The 22,593-nt window shown below is 45.1% G+C and overlaps 3 protein-coding genes across 4 annotated transcripts in view; all 3 read right to left on the bottom strand.

Moving 5' to 3' along the window:
- Positions 1 to 4,075: 4,075 nt before the first annotated feature.
- The window catches only part of LOC140717771 (uncharacterized), a 90,817-nt gene continuing 72,299 nt past the window's right edge, over positions 4,076 to 22,593 (bottom strand). The window contains exons 2-3 of the mRNA XM_073031490.1: positions 13,135 to 13,143; positions 4,076 to 5,315 (exon numbers count right to left, since the gene is read on the bottom strand). Coding sequence (XP_072887591.1) covers positions 4,913 to 5,315; positions 13,135 to 13,143 — 412 coding nt within the window. The 3' untranslated portion in view covers positions 4,076 to 4,912. The remainder of the gene's footprint in view (positions 5,316 to 13,134; positions 13,144 to 22,593) is intronic.
- The window catches only part of LOC140717763 (histone H2B-like), a 28,437-nt gene continuing 12,015 nt past the window's right edge, over positions 6,172 to 22,593 (bottom strand). For both annotated transcript variants that reach the window (XM_073031480.1, XM_073031479.1), the window contains one exon: positions 6,172 to 6,803. In XM_073031480.1, the coding sequence (XP_072887581.1) occupies positions 6,314 to 6,688 (375 nt within the window). In that variant the 5' untranslated portion in view covers positions 6,689 to 6,803 and the 3' untranslated portion in view covers positions 6,172 to 6,313. The remainder of the gene's footprint in view (positions 6,804 to 22,593) is intronic.
- Positions 10,773 to 11,467, bottom strand: LOC140717489 (histone H4). Its single transcript, XM_073031067.1, has one exon. It carries the CDS (start codon positions 11,413 to 11,415, stop codon positions 11,104 to 11,106), a length of 312 nt encoding a protein of 103 aa, XP_072887168.1. The 5' UTR covers positions 11,416 to 11,467; the 3' UTR covers positions 10,773 to 11,103.

The following is a 22,593-nucleotide window of genomic DNA, read 5'->3' as shown; positions in this document are numbered from 1 at the left end:
GTAAGTTCTACACTGGTTTGATTTTGTCTATTGTCTATTGCAATGTGCACTGCCTTGTGCTGTGAGGATTACATTCCTTGACTTCTCTAGTGCCTTTAACACCATCCAGCCCAAGATCTTAAGGCACAAACGAACGGAGATGGGAGTAGACTCTCACATGGTGGATTGGATAGTGGACTACTTGAAAGATAGACCTCAGTATGTGCGGTTGGGAGACTGTAGGTCTGACACGGTGGTCAGCAGCACAGGAGCGCCGCAGGGAACCGTACTTTCTCCGGTCCTGTTCACCCTGTACACATCAGACTTCCAATATAACTCGGAGTCCTGCCATGTGCAGAAGTTCGCTGATGACACGGCCATAGTGGGGTGTGTCAGGAATGGACAGGAGGAGGAGTATAGGAAACTGATACAGGACTTTGTGATATGGTGCAACTCAAACTACATGCGTCTCAATATCACCAAGACCAAGGAGATGGTGGTGGACTTTAGGAGATCTAGGCCTCATATGGAGCCAGTGATCATTAATGGAGAATGTGTGGAGCAGGTTAAGACCAACAAGTATCTGGGAGTACAGTTAGATGAGAAGCTAGACTGGACTGCCAACACAGATGCCTTGTGCAGGAAGGCACAGAGTCGACTGTACTTCCTTAGAAGGTTGGCGTCATTCAATGTCTGTAGTGAGATGCTGAAGATGTTCTATAGGTCAGTTGTGGAGAGCGCCCTCTTCATTGTGGTGGCGTGTTGGGGAGGAAGCATTAAGAAGAGGTACACCTCACGTCTTAATAAGCTGGTAAGGAAGGCGGGCTCTGTCGTGGGCAAAGTGCTGGAGAGTTTAACATCGGTAGCTGAGCGAAGGGCGCTGAGTAGGCTACAGTCAATTATGGAAAACTCTGAACATCCTCTACATAGCACCATCCAGAGACAGAGAAGCAGTTTCAGTGACAGGTTACTATCGATGCAATGCTCCTCAGACAGGATGAAGAGGTCAATACTCCCCAATGCCATTAGGCTTTACAATTCAACCGCCAGGACTTAAGAACTTTTTAAAAGCTATTATGAATGCTTTTTGAGATAGTGATTTAGATGCATATCATATTTTTTACTGAGTTAAGTATTGTATGTAATTAGTTTTGCTACAACAAGTGTATGGGACATTGGAAAAAAAAAGTTGAATTTTCCCATGGGGATGAATAAAGTATCTATCTATCTATCTATCTATCTATCTATCTATCTATCTATCTTACCATTGAAATGCATTTATCACGCTGTGCTAAATGATCAAGATTGCCCAGTTAAATAAGAAATACAGAATAAACTAAACAGTGTAAAAGAGGATCAGGGAGCGATGTGATTCCGAAGGTGAGAATGGGAAACCTGAAACCTGATCCATTCTTGCCTCTTTTACTCTTTAAATATCTGAAAGAAATCCTTATTCCCCTTTATACTATTGGCCAGTTACTTGAATTATTCATCTGTTCTCTCCATATTGCTATTTAGTTACATTCTGTTCTTTTGAAGTCCTCTAATCCTTTAGCTCCCCACTAACTTTTATGATATTCTCTGCTCTCTCATGTTCCTTTATGCTGCCTTTGTCTTCCGTTGTTGCTGATGGTTGCCTCATTCTCCCTTTCGAATATTGTTTCTGCTGAGGGATGAACTGATCCTGCATCTGCCAAATTACTCCTGGAAACTCAAGCTTTTCATACAAAGGTAATCTGGTTAATGCTGGGGAAGTCAAAATGCCCGACTGCTGTAAGCCTGTTCTGATTACACCTCTGTGTGATTTACCAACATGTCTGCTCCACAATACCTGAGCCTACTGGGAGGCCAGCAGTGTAATCCCATCAAAATCACCATTCATCATTTTATTTAAAACCTCTACTTACAAGACCTCATCAAATCCCTCAGTTATTACTGTAGTGTTAGTCTCCCTAATCAAACATGCCACATCACCCCACCTGTCAGGTAGCCATTAAATCACAAAGAGTGATTGCCTAATTATTTTGGAAACCTTTGGATGGTCACCAGACAGCTCCTTAATCTCTCTGGTGAGAAAGAGAGTCACAGTCTGTCCAAACTTCTGCTAATAATTCAAATCCTCCAGTGTCAGTAACATCCTCATCAAACTTCCCTCCACACTTTCCAGCTTCATGACATCCTTCCTGTAGCTGGGTGACTAGAACTGTGCACAATACAGTGCAATCTCACTTTTATGATTACAGTTGTCATATGACATCCCAAATCCTGTAACTCAGTTCCCTGAGCAATGAAGACAAATAGGCCAAACATCATCTTCACCATCCTGACTACCTGTGTTGTCACTTTCAGTGAATGATGTTCCTGTATTCCATGGACACTCTGTCTGCAATACTCTCCAAGGAACAAGAATTTACTGTGCAGGTCCTTCCCTGGTTGGACTTCTCAAAATGCAAGAGCTCATACTTGTCCACATCAACATCCATCTGTCATTCTTTGTCCGACTTCCCCAGGTCATCTCGATCCCATTGTACTCTCAAAGATTCTTCACTGTCCACTCTGCCACCAACATTGCTGTCATCTGCAAAATCACTGATCACGTTCACAACAATGTCAGAGGAACTGTTCACATCGATGACAAATGACAGTACCAGAACCGATCCCTGTGAACGTCACTGGTCAGAGGCCTCCAACCTGAATGACAAGCTGCCACGACCACCCTCTCTCTCCTTCCACCAAGACAATTTTGTGATGCTGATATTGGGAAGAATCTTCTCTGGCATCCTTTCTGATCAAAATGTGTAATACAGAAGAAATAAAAAATAAAGGAAAACATATCTTCCTACAGCCTACACCTCTCAGAAGTGCCGAAGCCTCAACTCCCCACTCCAATTCTGGCCCACTCATACAATGACCGCTCTCTTTAAATCTAACTTATTTTTATTGGATCTGGCTAAGTGCCTAACTATGCACAATCAAACATCCCCCTGGGAACGATGACATGCAAAATGTGCCAAATCCCCATGTTTACTTCATTTAAACTCCCTCTGCCTTTGCATAATCATATGACTGTGGCACACAAAATTGTGAAATGCAGGAAACCAAAGTACATGCCTGCACTGTTCCACAAGGCCACAAATGATAAAACAAACAAAACACTGTATAACAAACACTAGAATCCCTAACTGAGAGGAGTGGAGATGCTGGATGACCATAAAGATTTAAAGAGAAGCAAGATAACTGTTTATAAAATCAGGGAATTGGGATCGACATACAGGAGGAGTCTGATGGCAGATCAGCTTTGACATGGAATTGTGGGTAAGAGACTAAGAGAGAACACACTGGAGGGTTTATCCAGTGAGACAGTGTGAATAGAGCTCAGGATAAGAGAGGTGCATTCACTGACGGAGTTGTGCTACAGGCCTCCCAAATGCACAGCAGGAGGTAAAGAAACTGAAATGTAGCAGGGAATGAAAGATGTAAAAGCAACAGGCTCGTTGTAGAGGGTGACTAATTTCCCCAATGTTGACTGGGACTCCCTTAGACTCAGGGGCTTAGATATCACTGCATGTGTTAGAAGAATACTGGGATGTTTGATGATCTGGGCCTGTACTCACTGGAATCTAGAAGAATGAGGGAGCATCGTATAGAAACACATTGAATGTTGAAAAGCCTAGATAGCGTTGATATGAGAGGATGTTTCCAATAATGGAAGAATCTAGAACCAGACCACACCCTCAATACAAAGATGCCCCTCTAGAATAGAGATGAGTAATTTCTTTCGTCAGAAGGTGATCAATCAATGCGTATCTTTGGCATGAAGACAGTCAGTAGGGTCTCTTTCGCAAAATGTTCATTTATATTCAGAGGCCTGGATGGACGAGTTTTTTTCCAGTAAATACGGTCGGTTCCACAGGGTAAACGTACCTTTGTAGACAGTCAGAGACCTGTATAGCTGTACCGCGGAGAGCATTCTGACAGGCTGCATCTGTCTGGTGTGGAGGGGCTACTGCACAGCACCGAAAGAAGCTGCTGATAGTACCCAGGACATCTTTAGGGAGCGGTGCTCATAAAGGCAGCGTCCATTATTAAAGACCTCCAACACCCAGGGCATGCCCTTTTCTCACTGTTACCGTCAGGCAGGAGATACAGAAGCCTGAAGACACACACTCAGCCATTCAGGAACAGCTTCTTCCCCTCTGCCATCCGATTCCTAAATGGACATTGAAGCTTTGGATAATACCTCACTTTTCCAATATACAGTTTCTCTGACTTTGCACATTTTTAAAATAGTGTATTCAGTATACGTAACTAATTTACTTGTTTTTTCATTATGTGTTATTTTATTTATTATTATTTTTCTCTCTCTGCTAGATTATGTATTGCATTGAACTGCTGCTGCTAAGTTAACAAATTTCACGCCACATGCCGGTGATAATAAACTTGATTCTGAAATGTAAAACGCAAATGTTATTTTTCTGTGAGGCGATGGGAATCGCTCATGAAGCAACGAACAGGCGATGTTCCCGCATTCTGCACACCGGAACGGTCCGGGGTCAAACCGCAATGTGGAACCCAGACAACGCGGTTCTGGGTGATGAAGAGCGGAGTCGTTCAGTGACCGGAGATTAAATTCTCCCTCTCGGGGCTGACTCCGGAAGTTCATTTCACGACTCTGCGCCTAGTGAACCCGCTGACTCTCTGCAAGGGGAGAGAGCTACATTCGGTCGGCTGAGAGGGGAAAACGAGCCGGTACTGAAACGAACCGGTTTCCCTGCAGATTTATATTGGTTTCTTTCGCGGAAGAAACATGTCGAGGCATTGACAGATGCAGGATATCAAATAGACGGAAAACATCCGCCGCTCAGCCCTTCCACAGATATTGTGATTGGCTCTGAAAAGAGCCTTTGGGTAAATAGATTCAGCTTACGTCACTTCACTTACTGGCAGCGCCGGTTTTCTTGGGCAACAGGACGGCCTGGATATTGGGTAACACACCGCCCTGAGCGATAGTCACCCCTCCCAGCAGCTTGTTCAGCTCCTCGTCGTTGCGGACGGCCAGCTGCAGGTGCCGGGGGATGATGCGGGTCTTCTTATTGTCCCGGGCCGCGTTGCCGGCCAATTCGAGGATTTCGGCCGTCAGATACTCGAGCACAGCAGCCAGATAGACCGGGGCTCCGGCACCCACCCGCTCAGCATAGTTGCCCTTTCTTAGGAGTCTGTGAACCCGGCCGACCGGGAACTGCAGTCCAGCCCGAGACGAGCGAGATTTGGCCTTGGACCGAGCTTTGCCAGCGCCGCCTTTTCCACGTCCAGACATTTCCACCGTCACGATATTACTCCAAAGAGAATGAAGGAATGTTCAAACCCGCCCAAACTCGCCCTTTTTATACCCTCTTTGAGAATGGAAACTGATGTTTGTGATTGGTGTAATCCTGCTTATTCTAACTGGTGAAGAGAAATACTCCAATCAAAGAACTGCCTTAATCACCAATCAGCAGTCCGTAAAGGTAGAAGCGCGGAAAATAACCGTCTCCTCCCCAAAGTGCACTGAAATCTGGAAGAAAGCCCGCCCAAAAATAAATCTATTGTTCAAATTTAATTTCAAGTTAAATAATTGCAGATCTGTTTTAAGATTGGGTCTTCGCATTTCCCTCTGTTACTGAAACCGGGCACATTTGATTTAAGTGTAGTTGATATTGGAGTGTCTGGGAACTCAATTCTCTAATTTATTTCAACCCGTAACGGAACCGAATAAAACTGACCCTCAGCTTCAGCCCGCGGTCGGTCTCTGTGTGAACGTTATCAGGTTATGGAAAACAACTCTTCTCAAACTTTGACCAGAGTATAGTCTGCAATTTTATAAAGTTATTATATGAAAGAGCCATCAGAAGGAAATCTGCAGATGCTGGAAATTCAAACAACACACACAAAATGCTGGTGGAACACAGCAGGCCAGGCAACATCTATAAGAAGCAGTGTCGACGCTTCTCCATATGAAAGAACCATGATGTCTTTCAGGCTCGAGTTGAAATGAGATTCAGGAGTTACCCAACTGGAACCAATAAACTCCAGAAGCCACAAATAAAACAACAACGGCAGCAATCCTCCGCTTGGCATGGATACCGAGTGGGACGGACTGATTGGGGGGGTGGGGGGTAACAATTCCTTGTCAGTTCAGTGGGAGCTTACTAAAACCGCGATTTAGCTGTTGTAAAAGTCACCAGACAGAAAGTATGTGTAATTTATTACCTAAATGCTAGTACAACTCTTTCATTGAAATTGTGAGTGGCTCTTAAAAGAGCCGTTTTGTTTTCGATCATCTCACTGGGGAGCTTTACTTGGAGCTGGTGTACTTGGTCACCGCCTTTGTCCCTTCGGACACGGCGTGCTTGGCCAGCTCCCCGGGCAGCAGTAGGCGCACGGCGGTCTGGATCTCCCGGGAGCTGATGGTGGACCGCTTGTTGTAATGGGCCAGGCGGGAAGCCTCACCTGCGATGCGCTCGAAAATATCGCTCACGAACGAGTTCATGATGCTCATGGCCTTGGAAGAGATGCCGGTGTCGGGGTGAACCTGCTTCATCACTTTGTAGATGTAGATGGCGTAACTCTCTTTCCTCGACCTCTTGCGCTTCTTGCCAGACTTGCTCGCCGGTTTGGCCAGAGTTTTCTTGGAGCCCTTCTTGGGAGCGGGTTTCGGTGGATCAGGCATTTCCTCGTCGGTTTCAAACACAATAATAAGCAAAAGCTGTTTGGAGCGCGGATTAAATAGGCAGCGCCCAAAGTGGTATGTTAATGAGGATGGGAATGCTGAGCATTTCCATTGGCTGATTGGGGAAATGAATCACCAATCAGAACGCTGGGGGATGGGAAGTGGCGCCAATGTGTGGCGGTTACCAGTGTCGTTTAATGCGGGAGGAAGTACAGAAGGGCAGAGACAGGCGGGGGTGCGGGCTGAAACTGAAAAGGGAAACGCAAATATCAAAAGAAGAATGAAAATAAAATCAAATGAAATATTGTGAAAATAAACACTAAGAGGTTCAGTTCATGACACAGGGCAGCAGGAGAGCGAAGGAGAGATTTGGACATTTCAATGTAAAGTTCAAATCGAGTTTATTTACGCACAGGTGAGAGGAACAACGGATTTGTAGCAGTATCACAGACACATTGCATCAGACACAACATTGACATAAACACTGGAATTAAATAAGAATTATACCAAAATATTCAAATAGACAGAGGACTATCAGTGGGAGAATCGCCCCTCTTGTGCTTCTTCATCTCGTCACTCTCGACTCAGTGGCACGCAACGCTGCCACTTTGATCCGGCCCATGCCTTCATTCACCAGGCCCAACACTTGCCTTTATTGGATCTTCCTCCTCCTGACACTCGTCATCGGGTTTGTGGGGTTGTGTGCCCCCTTGGACCTCTGGATTAGGTTTGAGGGTAGGCCTGGTGGATGTATGAGAGAATCTCGCCTAGGCCACCCACCCAGGCCCGCCGTGTTTATCCCAGGGAGCAAAAAAAAGAGAGGCGTGTAATTCTGCAAGTTGTGGGTATTTTCGACCTTGTTACTTGGCTTTATTTTGACCATTTGGGGAATAGAATGTTCTGAGGCGTAGTAATCAGGCTTAACTTCCAAGTACAGTTCAACTTCCCTACTCTAAATTTACACCTGTCTTTATTTTGCCTCTGTGTGCCTGGGATTGCATGGGTTAAATTAACAGTGTTTACTGCAGTACAAACTAGTGATTAATGTTGGGCAGATTGATCCATGATTCCAAAACGCAAAAATCTCTGAAATCCAGAATTTATTGTACTGACATTACGTCACAAATGGGGAATTTTACCCAGGATTAAATGGCTTGTCTGATGAAGAGCGTTTCACGTCACTAGGCCTCTATTCACTGGAAATTCGAAGAAAGAAGGGTTACTGAATTGAAACCTATCAAATAGTGAAAGGGCTTGAGTGAGTGGATGTGGAGAGGACTTTTCCTGTGGTGGGAGTGTCTGTAACCAGACCACATGGTTTCAAAATAGAGGGGCATCCTTTTAGAGTGGAGTTGAGGAGGAATTTCTTCAGCCAGAGAGTGGTGAATCGGTGGAATTTGTGTCCACAGGCAGCTGTAGAGGCCAAATCACTGGATATAGGCAGAGATTGGGGCTGAGGAAAAATTGATCAGTGATGATGAAATGGCAGAGCAGGCTCGATGGGCAAAATGGCTGAATTCTGCTCCTAAATCTGATGGTCTTATGGACTCACTTAGATACTAAAATTTTCCCAGAGACTGTTGATCTCAGCTTTGACTCAACCCAGCACCTGACGCTCCAGATTCCTTATATAAAGAATACAGAAGTTCTTTGTTCTCAGATTAAAGGAATATGATCTGATTTCCATCCTGAATGCTTGTCACCTCACTCTGATCAACAGACACAAAATACTGGAGGAAGTCTGCAGGCCGGGCAGCATCTATGGGAAAGAGTAACGAGTCGATGCTTCGGGCTGAGAACCTTCACCAGAGAGAGATCTGCTGGAAGGGTCTCGGGCTGAATTGTCGACTGTGTACTCTTTTCCATAAAGGCTGCCTGTCCTGCTGAGTCCCTTCAGCATTTTGTATGTTTTGCTTGAATTTCCAGCATCAGCAGATTCTCTGGTGTTTGTGATTTACGCCTCATTCTGAGGGTATTTTCCTCAGTTATGGAGATCTCATTCAGGGGAAAGATCCTCCTTGCCTGCTGTCTGTCACATCCTGAAAGAATCTAACAGATTTCCTTGTTTTCTCATTAACTGCAGGGAATACAGACCCAGCCCACTCACTCTCCTCTCACATAACCAATCCTCCATCCCTGGAACCAGCCCAGTCAGTGTGGGGAACAGTCACTGCACTCCCTCTATTGCAGGGATATCCTTCCTGAGGAAGTGTGACCAAACCCGGACACTATATTCAAGGTGAGCTTTCACCAGGGCCCTATAGAATCCCAGTGAGACATCTGTACCCCTCTTCTCCACTCCTCCTGGATCATAGGACAAAATACTGTTTGCCTCTCTCATTACTGGTTGTATCTGCATGTTAACTCAAGTGATTTGTTTACAAGTACGACCAGGTCTCTCTGACCATCTCCATGTGGAAATAACTCTTACAGTTTGTTCCTGGGAATGGGTGATCTCACATTTCCCCACATTCTGTTCCATCTGCCCCATCCTCAACCATTTACTCTCCTGTATACATCCCCCAAACCTTCTCACTACTGACCCTGTCCCTCCCGCTCTGCCACAGCAACAGACCTAGTTACTGAATTATGTAGCACAGAAACAGGCCCTTCAGCCCAACACATCCATGCTGACCAAGCGGCCAAACAAAACCATTGTCAGTTACCTGAATTTGGCCCATGTCCCTGTGAAACTTCCCTCTCCGCAGTCCAAGAGATTTGGCAACTGAGCCCCCCTATACCATCACTGGAGGTAGTTTGTTCCATGTAAACAGCACATTCTGTGAACAAAACCTGCTCCTCAGGGTCCCAGTTAAATCTTTCCTCTCGCACTTTATACCTGTAGTCTCTAGCTTCCAACTCCATGACCCTGGAGATAACAGATTCACTATTGTCCGTATCAATGTCTACCATTATTTTATCAGCTTCTCTAATGTCACATACACTCTGATGGAAATGTTCCAGCCTATCCGGCCTCCTGTTAAATCCCTTTTGCACCCTCTCCAGTTTAATGTCACCCTCTCATCACAGGGCAACTATAACTGTACGCCGTGCTCCAAGAGTAGTTTCCCCAAGGCTGGTAGAGCTGTAATGTGACGTTACGGTACAGTGTCCAATACTCTCCCGATGAATGCAAGTGTGGAAAACACCTTCTTCACCGTCCTGCCTACCTGTGTTTACACTTTGAAGGAATTCGATATCTGCACCCCGATATCTCTCTGTTTTACAGCACTCCCAGGGACCGACCATTCCCCACGGCAGTTCTGCCCTGGTTCGTCAATGACAATGGAACAACTCTTGTTCTTGTTTGCAGACTCGAAGGGCCGAATGGACTACTCCTGCACCTATTTTCTATGTTTCTATCTCACATTTATCTGTCATTCCTCAAATCAGTGACCTCATTGATCACCGTCCTGTTGTATTGCTGGTTAGTGATATCTGCATATTTGCTGAGCCGGGCATTGACATTGTCAGCCGAGTCTGTAATGAATGAACTGCAGCAGCAGACCTGACTCAGCTCGCAGGCTTTTCCTTGCAGCGATACACGCACAGTGCTGGAGGAACTCAGCAGGCCAGGCAGCATCTGTGAGAAACAGTAAACAGCCGACGTTTCAGGCCGAGACCCTCCAGAATCTGAACAATGTCTTGTGTTTGGTTTTCCTTCGATCCTTTCCTTCGTGAATGGATAACATAACCCATCCTCCAATCCTCTGCCACTACTCCTGCCCGAGAAACGCGCAAAGAGACAGAGGCGGGGGGGGGAGGGGACAGAGTCAGAGTGACAGACAGGGCCGAGACCGGCCTCACATCTTCCAGCTCCGTCTTCACTTTACTACACCCGGCAATTTCCAACGGTTTATCCGAAACACAGAGCTCCAGAGAGGGGAAAGAAACTCCCTCACACACCACGTACACAGTGAAGGATTTCTAGGAATTTACTGGCGGTCGGACTTCATGCAATGAGAATACAGTGTGATTGGCGCAGGATTAATTTCAAATCGCCCGCCAATTTCAGAGCACCCAGCAACGGTGCTTGATTACTTTTTTATATTATTTACCATTAATTGCATCACGGATTCTACAATTTCAGTTTCATTTAATATATAATTGCCTCAGTTAAGATTTAAATGGATGATTACAGAATCGTTTCTCTGAATGAGGGAACTGATTTCTATCCGAGACGGACGAGGGGATGATGATCGATCTTAATGCATTCAGAGCTTCTGCCGTAATCACCGACAGAAAAGGCAGAATCGCAAACATATTTCAAGCATAAAGGATTAATCTGCTTCAAAAGTTACTCAGCAAAATATATCGATAAAAATGATTAAAGGGTTGTGGACACGGCTCCCTCTGTGAGGTGGTGAGTGGCTCTTAGAAGAGCCTTTGTGTTCTCGGGAGGAAGTGGGAGTTTTTCAGCCGCCGAAGCCATAGAGAGTGCGGCCCTGGCGTTTCAGAGCGTACACCACATCCATGGCAGTGACCGTCTTGCGCTTGGCGTGTTCAGTGTAGGTGACCGCATCCCGGATCACATTCTCCAGGAAAACCTTCAGCACCCCGCGGGTCTCCTCGTAGATCAGACCCGAGATCCGCTTGACGCCGCCACGGCGAGCCAGACGGCGGATGGCCGGTTTGGTGATGCCCTGGATGTTATCACGGAGCACTTTACGGTGCCGCTTGGCTCCGCCTTTGCCCAGTCCTTTGCCTCCTTTCCCTCTGCCGGACATGATGCTGCTTCACTCAGGTCGCTGCTCAGTGACAAACCGACTGCTGCTGTCTCCTTTTATACACAACGCCCCGACCTGCCCGAGAATCGCGCAGAGAGGCAGAGGCGGGGAGGGGAGGAGACAGAGTCAGAGTGACGGACAGAGCCGAGAGCGGTTTCTCATCGTCCAGCTCCGCCTTCACTTTACCACACCCGCCAATTTCCAACGGTTTATCCGACACAAAGCGCTCCAGTGAAATAAACTCCCTCACACACCACGGTCAGACTGGAGGATTTCTGGAAATTTGCCGATTCTCCTGCTTTAAATTATAGGAAGTGCTTTTCCATTCCGCAAATACCCGAGGACCTCAGTCTGTCCCTCCCCGACCCCATGACCAGTGCGAGCGTCCTCACACACAGCAGTTGGTGGGCGAGGGTGCAGTCACTTCCAGTGATGAGAGGGTTAATTCATCAGAACAATTGTTCCTCTGGGTCGCGAGGGAAATGAAAGTCCGGTCACATAAAGGAACAGGATACATAGGCAGATAGAAGGATATATAGACCGCGCTTCTGGCGCCTTCTAAAGCCCAGGTAAAGGGGTGGCTGAGGAGCTTGTGCGAGGTGGGTGGGGCTTCTGGTACAAGGATCATTTGCCTCTCGAAATGAAGGTGAGACAGGTCCAGTGAGGAGGGGAGTCAATATGTTTACTGGAAGCTTCTTCGTGCTACACGGAAAGGTTTAAACGAGCATGTATGAGGTCCTACAAATTGATTTTCGGGAACTAGGTTAACACAGCAGGACTTCCAGGATTATAATTACAGAATTATGACCCAAAACATGTGGTTGTGTGGTGAGAAATTGATATTTCGTGCAGTTTAATATGTTGCTGAGGAACTGATGCAGGAGTGAGGGCTTCAGATTCATGGATCAATGGGCTCCCTTCCAGTCAGGTGGGAGACCGGGACAAACAAGACCATTTCCATCTGAACCGGAGGGGAACCAATATCCTCACCAGGAGGTTTGATGGTGTCACTTGGCGGAAAGGGGGTTAAAAGGTGCAAAGATTACACAACTGGGAATGTCACAGCAAACTGGAGGGTTCATTTACAAAGGCAAACTTCAGTTACACTGACGGGGTTATTGAATTGCCCCTCCCCAGTAACAAGTGGGGGACTTTATCTTCCACAGAATTGACTGCAACTTGCTTATTGCTAAGATATTCCAGACTGGTTCAGCGAATCTGAGGAGTGTTTGAAACATTATGTAGAGCCCAATCAGAGTTCAGAACAGACGGGAATTAGTTTTTCAGAAATGAACCAGGCCAGCTGACAGCTGAGAGTCAGTGAATATTTTGGGATCTTATATTTCTCTTACCGATGAGTAAGAATATAATTAGATCTTGTATGAAGGTACTAAATCACAGGAGGGCAAGTTAGAATGCAGTAAATCAGAAGCCAAGGGGCATTGATTGGGAGCAGCCACTGTTAGACAAGTCCAGGCCTGACATGTGGGAGTTGTTTAAAGACCAGCAGATCCGAGTCGATATTGAGGTACAGGATTCATGCACACTTGGAAAGGCATGGCTTGCTTAGGGACAATCAGCATGGTTTTGTGTGGGCAGATCATGCTTGACAAAATTGATCGAGGGTTTGGTGGTGGTGATACAGGTTATAAGATACAGGAGTAGAATTAGGCCATTTGGCCCATCAAGTCTGCTCTGTCTTTTCATCTTGGCTGATACATCTTTCCTCTCAGCCCCAATCTCCTGCCTTCTCCCTGTATCCCTTCATGCACTGACCAATCAAGAACCAATCAACTTCTGCCTTAAATACCTAAAGTCTTGGCCTCCACAGCTGCCACCTGTGGCAATGAATTCCACAGATTCACCACTCTCTCTGAAGAAATTCTTCCTCATCTCCATTCTAAAAGGATGCCCCTCTATTTGTGCCCGTGTCCTCTGGTCATAGACACTCCCATCCTCTCCATATCAACTTTATCAAGGCCGCTCACCATTCGATAGGTTTCAATTCATCATCCCTCATTGTTCTAACTTCCAGGGAATAAGGGCCCAGAGCCATCAAACACTCTTCATATGACGCTGTTTAATCCTGGAATCATTTTTGAGAATCTCGTTTGAAACCCATCCAGTTTCAGCTCATCCTTCTGAAGATAAAGGGCCCATAACTGCTCCCAATACTCCAAGTGAGACCTCACCAGTACTTGATAAAGTCTCAACATTGCATTCTTGCTTTTATATTCTAGTCCTCTTGAAATGAATGCTAACATCATATTTGCCTTCCTCACTACAGGCTCGACCTGCAAATTAACCTTTAGAGAATCCAGCACAGTGACTCAAAAATCCCTTTGCACCGTAATTTTTGTATCTTCTCACCATTTAGAAAATAGATTGTTATGAATGTGGAGCAAATCTGATGGGCAGAAGGGTCCAGAATCGCCAATGCCCGCCCCCCACACCCTTTGAGAATCGCAAGATCGCTATTATTTCGGGTCTGAGACCCAGGGGATGAGAGAGATACACAGCATGTCAGGAAATGAGAGGGAGAGATGTAGAATACACAACCAGGTGGAATGTCTCCTGACATAAGCGGAACGGAACCACTGATTACTGCCATTGTCTCTTGGAGAAGGAATTGTGTTTTGAGTACTGTACTATTCATTGAAACCCCTCAGGGGACAACCAGAGTGGTCTGGTTGAGGGATTGCATCATCCCAATCTGATTGACATCTGAGACCCTGTGAGTAAGGATAAAAGAGGGGTCTGGGGGACACCCCTTTAGACGCACCAGGAGAAATGCTAGAAATCCTGTGACAGCGTTTTATAGCGAAAGCCGGTGGGAGCTCGTGTGCGTCCTCCCTTGCCGGGGTGGCGGGCTCACCACGGAAGAACGGTTTAGCTAAAGGAGAGGTCACAATTGAACGGCCACAATAACGAGACACCTGACAGATCAAAATCATAAAGGAAGGTTGGCAAAACCCGTAGCGGTAAATGTTCCCATTCTCTCTCTCTCTCTCTCTCTCTCTCTCCAACAATTGCAACACAGCGACAACCAAAAGACGGCAGCTTGTGTGAACTGCACTGAACTTTATATTTCCATCGGACAATACATTATCCCCTCGACAAAGATAGAGCTTATTTCTTATTGATTATTATTATACCCGCACTTTTAGGTTTAATATTGACGATGTTTATTATCTGTATATTTGCATTGATATTATTTTTGTGTATTTTTACTAATAAATACTGTTAAAAATAGTATCAGCAGACTTCAACGGACGTCTCTATCTTTGCTGGTAAGTCACCCAGTTACGGAGTTCGTAACAACTTGGGGCCTCGTCTTGAGATCTGATACCAAATTGGAGGGCCAGTAAACCGGGCTTTTAAGTCCAAACTTGGATCTGGTTGTGCAGGTAACCAGACGGGAAACCAGCAAAGATGGACGTAGACGAATTTATAAAAAAGGCTGCCACAAAGTCGGTCTTGATAAATATTGCGAAAGGACTAAGTCTCGCAGAGGTGAGGTTGTCAATGAAAAAGCGGGATGAGCGGAGGGCAATAACTCAGTATTATATTGTGAACAATGTGTTTTTGGCTGAGGTATTGGAAAATATCCCTGAAAAGGTACCAGCTGGTGGGACGGCTCAGTTAGGGTTTGAAAAATTAAGGTTGGAGCATGAAATTAAGTTAAAACAGCTGGAAGAAGCTGAAAAGGAGTAGGAAGGAGCCGAAAAGGAGAGGGAGTATGAGGAGAAGGAGAAACAGAGGAAACATGAGCTGGACATGGAGAAGTTCAGGCAAGAGCGAAGAGCTGAAGGGCCAGACCGAGAGGAGAGGTTTAATGTTAGTAGGGAGTTTAGGTTAGTACCTCCGTTCGAAGAGACAGATGTTGATAGTTATTTCTTGCATTTTGAAAAGGTGGCAGTGAGTCAGAAGTGGCCCAGAGATCAGTGGGTGGCGTTGTTACAAAGTCTGTTAAAAGGGAAGGCACAACGGGCATATGCGGCGTTGTCTATGGAGGAGGAGGAGGAGTCTGAGAATTATGAGGAAGTAAAAGAGGCCATTCTTCGGGCCTACGAATTGGTACCTGAGGCCTATAGACAAAAGTTCAGAAATTTAAATAAAGTGTGGAATCAGACGTATGCAGAGTTTGGCTATAAGAAGGGTGTGCTCTTGGATCGTTGGTGTGTAGCAGAAATGGTGGAAGAAGATTTTCGGCATTTAAGGGAGTTAATTCTGATTGAGGAATTTAAAGGTTGTGTTTCGGATGATATCCGGATGTATTTGAACGAGAAGCGGAGTAAGTCCATATCCGAATTTGCCAGGTTCGCAGATGAATATGCCCTAACCCACAAGACAAAGTTTTCCTCGAATTAAAGTTACCAGAAAGACCGTGGGAACGGTAGAGAAAGCCCGCCGGCTGAGGCAGAGATTCAGCCAGGAGCTAGTGGTAAAAATAAGGAGGAAGAAAGGCAAGACGGCAGGAGGGGTCCTGGCTTGACCTGTTTTAATTTTTAATTGTGGAAATGTGGGTCATATTGCATCTAAGTGCTTTGCTCCGAGGAAGGAGACAGGAAAAGGGAAAGCAGCAGTCCCTACAGGATGTATTGTGTTGATCAGTAAATCTACGAGAAAGCCCCAGGTAGATAGAATACAAGAGGGGCGTGAGAAATTTATTTCAGAAGGGACCGTGTCTGTGAAAGAGGGAGAACCACCAGTTCCAGTGCGGATCTGGAGAGACACTGGAGCTGAGCAGTCATTGATTCTCAGTAAGGTACTAGATTTTGGTCCCGAGACTGGAGAGGTAGCTTTGAGAGGCATAGGAAAAGGGACAGAAGCTGTGCCTTTGCATAGGATCATTATAAATTGTGAGCTGGTATCTGGACCAGTTGAAATAGGGGTGCGATCAGAATTCCCGAGAACTGACGTAGACATCCTTCTGGGTAACGATTTAGCTGGTGGTGAAGTTTGGTTGGCCATGGAGCTGAAGAGCCAGCCTGTAAGTGCTGAGGACCCGCCCCTAGGTTCCAAGATCTATCCCGCATGCGCAACCACTCGCAGCATGTCGAGAAAGGCAGCTGAGACAGAGACCAGTTTAATTCAGGCCAGTATCGATTTGGCTGAGACGTTTTTACCGACCCTGTACCAAGAGGGGTTAGAGGGTGGTAAAACGGAGAATAGGGAGGTGAAAGAGAGTAAGGGAGAGGAAGTAGACCTACCCCTAGCCAGGAGGAAATTTATAGAGGCATAGAGTAAAGATGAGAAACAGATAAGGCTGGTAGAAGGTCCAGGGTTGGACATGGATGATCTGTCTGGCTTGACAGAACTGTTTGAACAAGTTGAAAATTTTAAAGGTGTTCCCGATAATGAAATGAGGGCAGTCCTAGATGAAAAGGATGCCATTACCTTGAAGGAGTCTGCTGGGTTGGCAGATGAGGTTGTTTCAGCCCGCAGGGTTGAATTTACTCCGGAATGGTGTTGCCCAGAGAGTAACTGGGAGGATCAGGGGAACGTAGAATTTGAAAAGGGGACAGGTATTGAAAGCCTGGAGGAGGCAGATGTCCAGTTTGAGTGTGTTCAAGATGTGGATGCACGTGGTACTAAACCTAGTAATGAAACTCAGGAAAAGTCTGAGGTATTTGATTCAGTTAAAAAGGAATGCAGTCCTTGTGGGTCAGATGGACTTGGTTCAGTGAAGAAAGGGTTAACCTTGGTACTAGTGGGAAGTGAGAATTCCCAGTTGTTTGTGTTCGAAGGTGTGTTAAAAGTTAGTGAGGAGATAAAAGGTGGTGATGTGGATATTATTATTGAAGGGAAAGGGAAAAGTGTAGTTCCTAAATTGAATGAAGAAAATTTAAAGTCTGGATTGGTGTCAGAAACAGTAACCAGGCTGAAGGGACAATGGCTTGTTAACACGGTGCCTGCAAATCAATTACAGTTTGATTTGGAATGTAAAGGTGACCCATGCGCTAAAGTTATTCAAGGGTGTGCTGTGAAGAGGCAGAATTTGAAATGTTGTTTGGACAAAGAGATATTAAACTGACAACTAATAGAATGAAGGGTCCTGAAGATAAAATTAACGACTTGCTTAAAAATAAAGAATTGTGTGGAAATTCAGAAAATGGGCTACGTTTGGAAAACATTGTTGATAAAATAACTCCTATGAAAGGAGCATGCAAAAGCCTATTCCACACCGGTACACAAGCTAACGACGTGGGAGTTAACTGGAAAAGGGGCGAGGGTTGATGGGATGCCACTTTAAATATCAGGATCCGGTTTTAAGGGATTTCGAAAAAGCATGTAAATAATAAAGACAACACCATGGAAGATTGACTATTAAGTTTGAAAGTAAAATAAAGATTAGTATTTGCATGAACTTTTGTAATATACACGTAAGCTAAGATCACAACTCTTTTTTTTGCTGAAGAAAAGCAATAAAAATAGGTGGTTACTAAATTGTAGTCTGGTGTTACAGGAATTTATTAAGGTACAAGATATTAAGATATTAAAGGAAGTGACAATGTAATCGCTAACTGTTTAGATGCTGGATTAAATGTATAACTGTATTACTCTGTAGTGGGAAAAAAAAACTTTTGTATTGTGTTAGATTCTGAAATCCTGTAAGACTCTGTATTAACTAATTTTTACCTGTGGCAAAAATCCTTAGAAGGATGTGGGTGTTACGAATCTGGAGCAAATCTGATGGGCAGAAGGGTCCAGAATCGCCAATGCCCGCCCCCCCACCCCTTTGAGAATCGCAAGATCGCTAGTATTTTGGGTCTGAGACCCAGGAGATGACAGAGATACACAGCATGCCAGGAAATGAGAGGGAGAGACACAGAATACACAACCAGGTGGAATGTCTCCTGACATAAGCGGAACGGAACCACTGATAACGGCCATTGTCTCTTGGAGAAGGAATTGTGTTTTGAGTACTGTACTATTCATTGAAACCCCTCAGGGGACAACCAGAGTGGTCTAGTTGAGGGATTGCATCATCCCAACCTGATTGATCTGAGACCCCTTGAATAAGGATAAAAGAGGGGTCTGGGGAACACCCCTTTAGACGCACCAGGAGAAACGCTAGAAATCCCGAGACAGCGTTTTACAGTGAAAGCCGGTGGGGGCTCGTGTGTGTCCTCCCTTGCCAGGGTGGCGGGCTCACCATAGAAGAACGGTTTAGCTAAAGGAGAGGTCACAATTGAACGGCCACGACAACGAGACACCTGACGGATCGAAATCATAAAGGAAGTTTGGCAAAACCCGTCGTGGTAAATGTTCCCATTCTCTCTCTCTCTCTCTCTCTCTCTCCAACAATTGCAACACAGCGACAACCAAAAGACGGCAGCTTGTGTGAACTGCAGTGAACTTTATATTTCCATCGGACAATACATTATCCCCTCGACAACGATAGAGCTTATTTCTTATTGATTATTATTATACCCGCACTTTTAGGTTTAGTATTGATGACGTATATTATCTGTATATTTGCATTGATATTATTTTTGTGCATTTTTACTAATAAATACTGTTAAAAATAGTATCATCAGACTTCAACGGACATCTCTATCTTTGCTGGTAAGTCACCCAGTTACGGGGTTCGTAACGAGATTAATAGCGGTGACATGTTCTTTCCATTTCTGGATGATTGACTAAATTGTACACCAAGGATATTCAGTGACTTGGAAATCTTCTTGTAACCATCTCCTGACCTGTGCTCTTCAAGAAGCTTTTTTGCAGAGCTGCTTGTAGTGTTCTTTTGTCTTCATGGTGTAGTGTTTGCCAGGATACTGACTACCTGTGTATTGTGTGTCATTACTACTATCAACTGAAACAGCTTGACTGCACACGGTGATCTCCATTTAACTGATAATCTAACTCCTAAAACCAATTGGCTACACCAGTGATGATTTGATGTGTCATATTAAAGGGGGAGAATACTTACACAGGCAATTATTTTATGTATTATATTTGTAATTAATTTAGAGCACTTTGTAGAGATCTGTTTTCACTTTGACACGAGTTTTTTTTTAAACCGCTGATCAGTATCAAAAAAAGCCAAATTCAAGCCACTATGATTCAATGTTGTAAAGAAATAAAATATGGAAAGTTCCAAGAGGCGGGAATACTTCTTAATAGGCAGTTTACATGTAGGGACAGTGATGGTGAAAGGGGAGGGAAAGAAGACACAGGGAGGAGCGGTCTCAAGATCCTCGGGTGTTCCTCCCGATGGGATAAAGCACAAAAGGGGAACTATCAAAGAGAGATGAGAATGGAAATATGATTGTCATGAGAGATTTAATCAGAAGCAGATTGGAGTACTGCTGCATCGAGTAACTTTGCTCTGATAGCTGCAACAACCACGATCTACTGGTGGCAGCTCATTCCAATTGAGTTCCCCATTCACATACCGTCTTACAGCTGTCTTAACTGGTGATCGGGAGGTAATGGGACAAGCTCCCACTTCCCATTAAATGCTGCCAATGGTGTGTGCCTCAAATTGCCTCTGTTAACCAAATCCAGCTCCAGGCTTTTATATATGGCTTAGCTACTAAGCCCAAAGAACTAGTGACAGTGGACAGTAGCAAATGGGTTTACTGGCATCATATAACTAACTGCTATGGGCAGATGGGGCTTTCACCCACGGTTGGCAGCTCATCTAGTGGAAGGAAAATTCTGATCTGAAACCTCTACTGGCTCGTGGCTCGACCCATTCATGGGGAAGGCTTCGGGAGTAAACCCCGAGGAACAATCCAGAGCTGGATTCCCTGTCAGTCCGATGTTGAATGCAGACTGGCAATCCTGTGACACCGCTGGTGCCTGACCCCATCGGTCTCTGTCGTTGATCTGGATTCATCAGCTGCGTGGAGAGCAGGAGCCCCTGCATGGGCAACAGCTTGCTTTACGTATCGTACTACCCTGGCTTGCAAATTGAGTTTCAGAGCGAGGGTACAATATCCATGGTCGACCCTGACCCAGCAGAGGGCCATCACTAACATGTCTGTCCATGGCCTCCTCTCCTGCTACAATGAGGCCAAATACGGGTTAGATGAGCAACACCTCATACACTAACTGTGCCGCCTCCAATCTCGATGGAATGAACATTGATTTCTCCAAGTTCTTCAAATCACTACACCTCCCAAACTGCTCCTTTTTTCTGACTTTTCCCCCAATTCTGGTGCCATTTAACCCCTTGACTTCTCCTCACACACCCTCATGACCTGCCCATCAACTCTCTCTGGTTCTCCACCTCCTTTGCGTCATCCCATCGTCTAACGTTCTGTCCTAATGGATTCCTTTCTCTTCCTCTCTTTGCCTTTTCTGCCTGTCACCCAGCTCCTCACATCATCATCCCTCCACAAACCACACCCCTCCCCACTCACTTGTCCTCCTCCCCCTCCCCAGCACCTTATTCTGGCTTTTGTCCCTTTCTTTCTAATCCTGATGAAGGTTCTCAGACCGAAATGTCGACTCTTTGCTGAGTTCCTGCAGTATTTTGTGCATGTTTGCTTCAGTCTGTGTGTTGATTAAGCTAATCAAACTGGTACAGTGGAAGAGGAATTTGTGGAGTGGTCAGAGACAGTTTCTTACAGCAGGATCTTCCCAGGAACAAGACATCTCAGATGTATGTGGAGCAGGTTAAGACCTACAAGTATCTGGGAGTACAGTTAGACGAGAAGCTAGACTGGACTGCCAACACAGATGCCTTGTGCAGGAAGGCACAGAGTCGACTGTACTTCCTTAGAAGGTTGGCGTCATTCAATGTCTGTAGTGAGATGCTGAAGATGTTCTATAGGTCAGTTGTTGAGAGCGCCCTCTTCTTTGTGGTGGCGTGTTGGGGAGGAAGCATTAAGAAGGACGCCTCACGTCTTAATAAGCTGATAAGGAAGGCGGGCTCTGTCGTGGGCAAAGTACTGGAGAGTTTAACATCGGTAGCTGAGCGAAGGGCGCTGAGTAGGCTACGGTCAATTATGGAAAACCCTGAACATCCTCTACATAGCACCATCCAGAGACAGAGAAGCAGTTTCAGCGACAGGTTACTGTCGATGCAATGCTCCTCAGACAGGATGAAGAGGTCAATACTCCCCAATGCCATTAGGCTTTACAATTCAACTGCCAGGACTTAAGAACTTTTTTAAAGCTATTATTAATGCTTTTTGAGTTAGTGATTTAGATGCATATCATATTATTACTGAGTTAAGTATTGTATGTAATGAGTTTTTGCTACAACAAGTGTATGGGACATTGGAAAAAAATGTTGAATTTCCCCATGGGGATGAATAAAGTATCTATCTATCTATCTATCTATCTATCTATCTATCTAATGAGGTGGGATTACAGAGAGATCTTGTGGTGAAGGATCCCTGAAGAAGTGATCACAATGTGGGAAAATAGTAGCAGATGTTTAAGGAGACTGTTCGTAACACACAGCAGACGTTGATCCTGATTCTACAGAGGGATCACAGAGAGCAAAGAACCTTCTGTGGTCAAAGGAGGCAGACAAGAGGAGCAGGATTTTTCCAGGAACCAGCGATAAGACTAAAGCTAAAAACTAACAAGGAAAAAGTAATGGAGTATAAAAGTAGTTTTTTTTTTATAAAAGTACAAATTTTGTGTGTAACCAAAACTATGAAGTCAGTTATTTGCTGAAGACAATGGTGTGTTAATGACAGGTAGCTAAGAGATGTAGATTAGAACATAATTAAGTCACGAAGTATTAAGAATGTAAACTTGCTATTTGCTAGAGAATGAAATCTTAAGAACGTAGAAGACAATGGTGTGTTAAAGAGATGTAGATTAGAACATGATTAAGTCAATTGATAGAAACAATAGGGACATGATGTACGTGAGGTACGTGTAATACGCAACTATAGATCGATTACATATGCTAATACAACTGGACCAGGAGATTGCTATAAAAAATGCTGTGTCCGGGGATCGGTAGGCAATCAGCGACTAGCTCGATGACTGTCTCAGCTTTGATTTGCAAATTAAAGTTTAACCCTTCTTGAAGAATCTTCTGCGTCTCTTGGTCATTTGTGAGGCACGAAAAACCACGACAAAATTGGCGACCGTGGCAGGACCGGATAGAGACCCGCGGAAGGGAAACGGCAGATTGGGGACGCTTCCCAGTCCTCTAGGGACCCCCACAAGGCTAACAGAATTAAGGGTGCACACAAACAA

Source organism: Hemitrygon akajei, chromosome 28, assembly GCF_048418815.1.
Source record: "Hemitrygon akajei chromosome 28, sHemAka1.3, whole genome shotgun sequence".
Taxonomy (NCBI): domain Eukaryota; kingdom Metazoa; phylum Chordata; class Chondrichthyes; order Myliobatiformes; family Dasyatidae; genus Hemitrygon; species Hemitrygon akajei.
The sequence above is the reverse complement of the archived record's forward strand: the minus strand, read 5'-3'. Positions and strand labels throughout refer to the sequence as shown.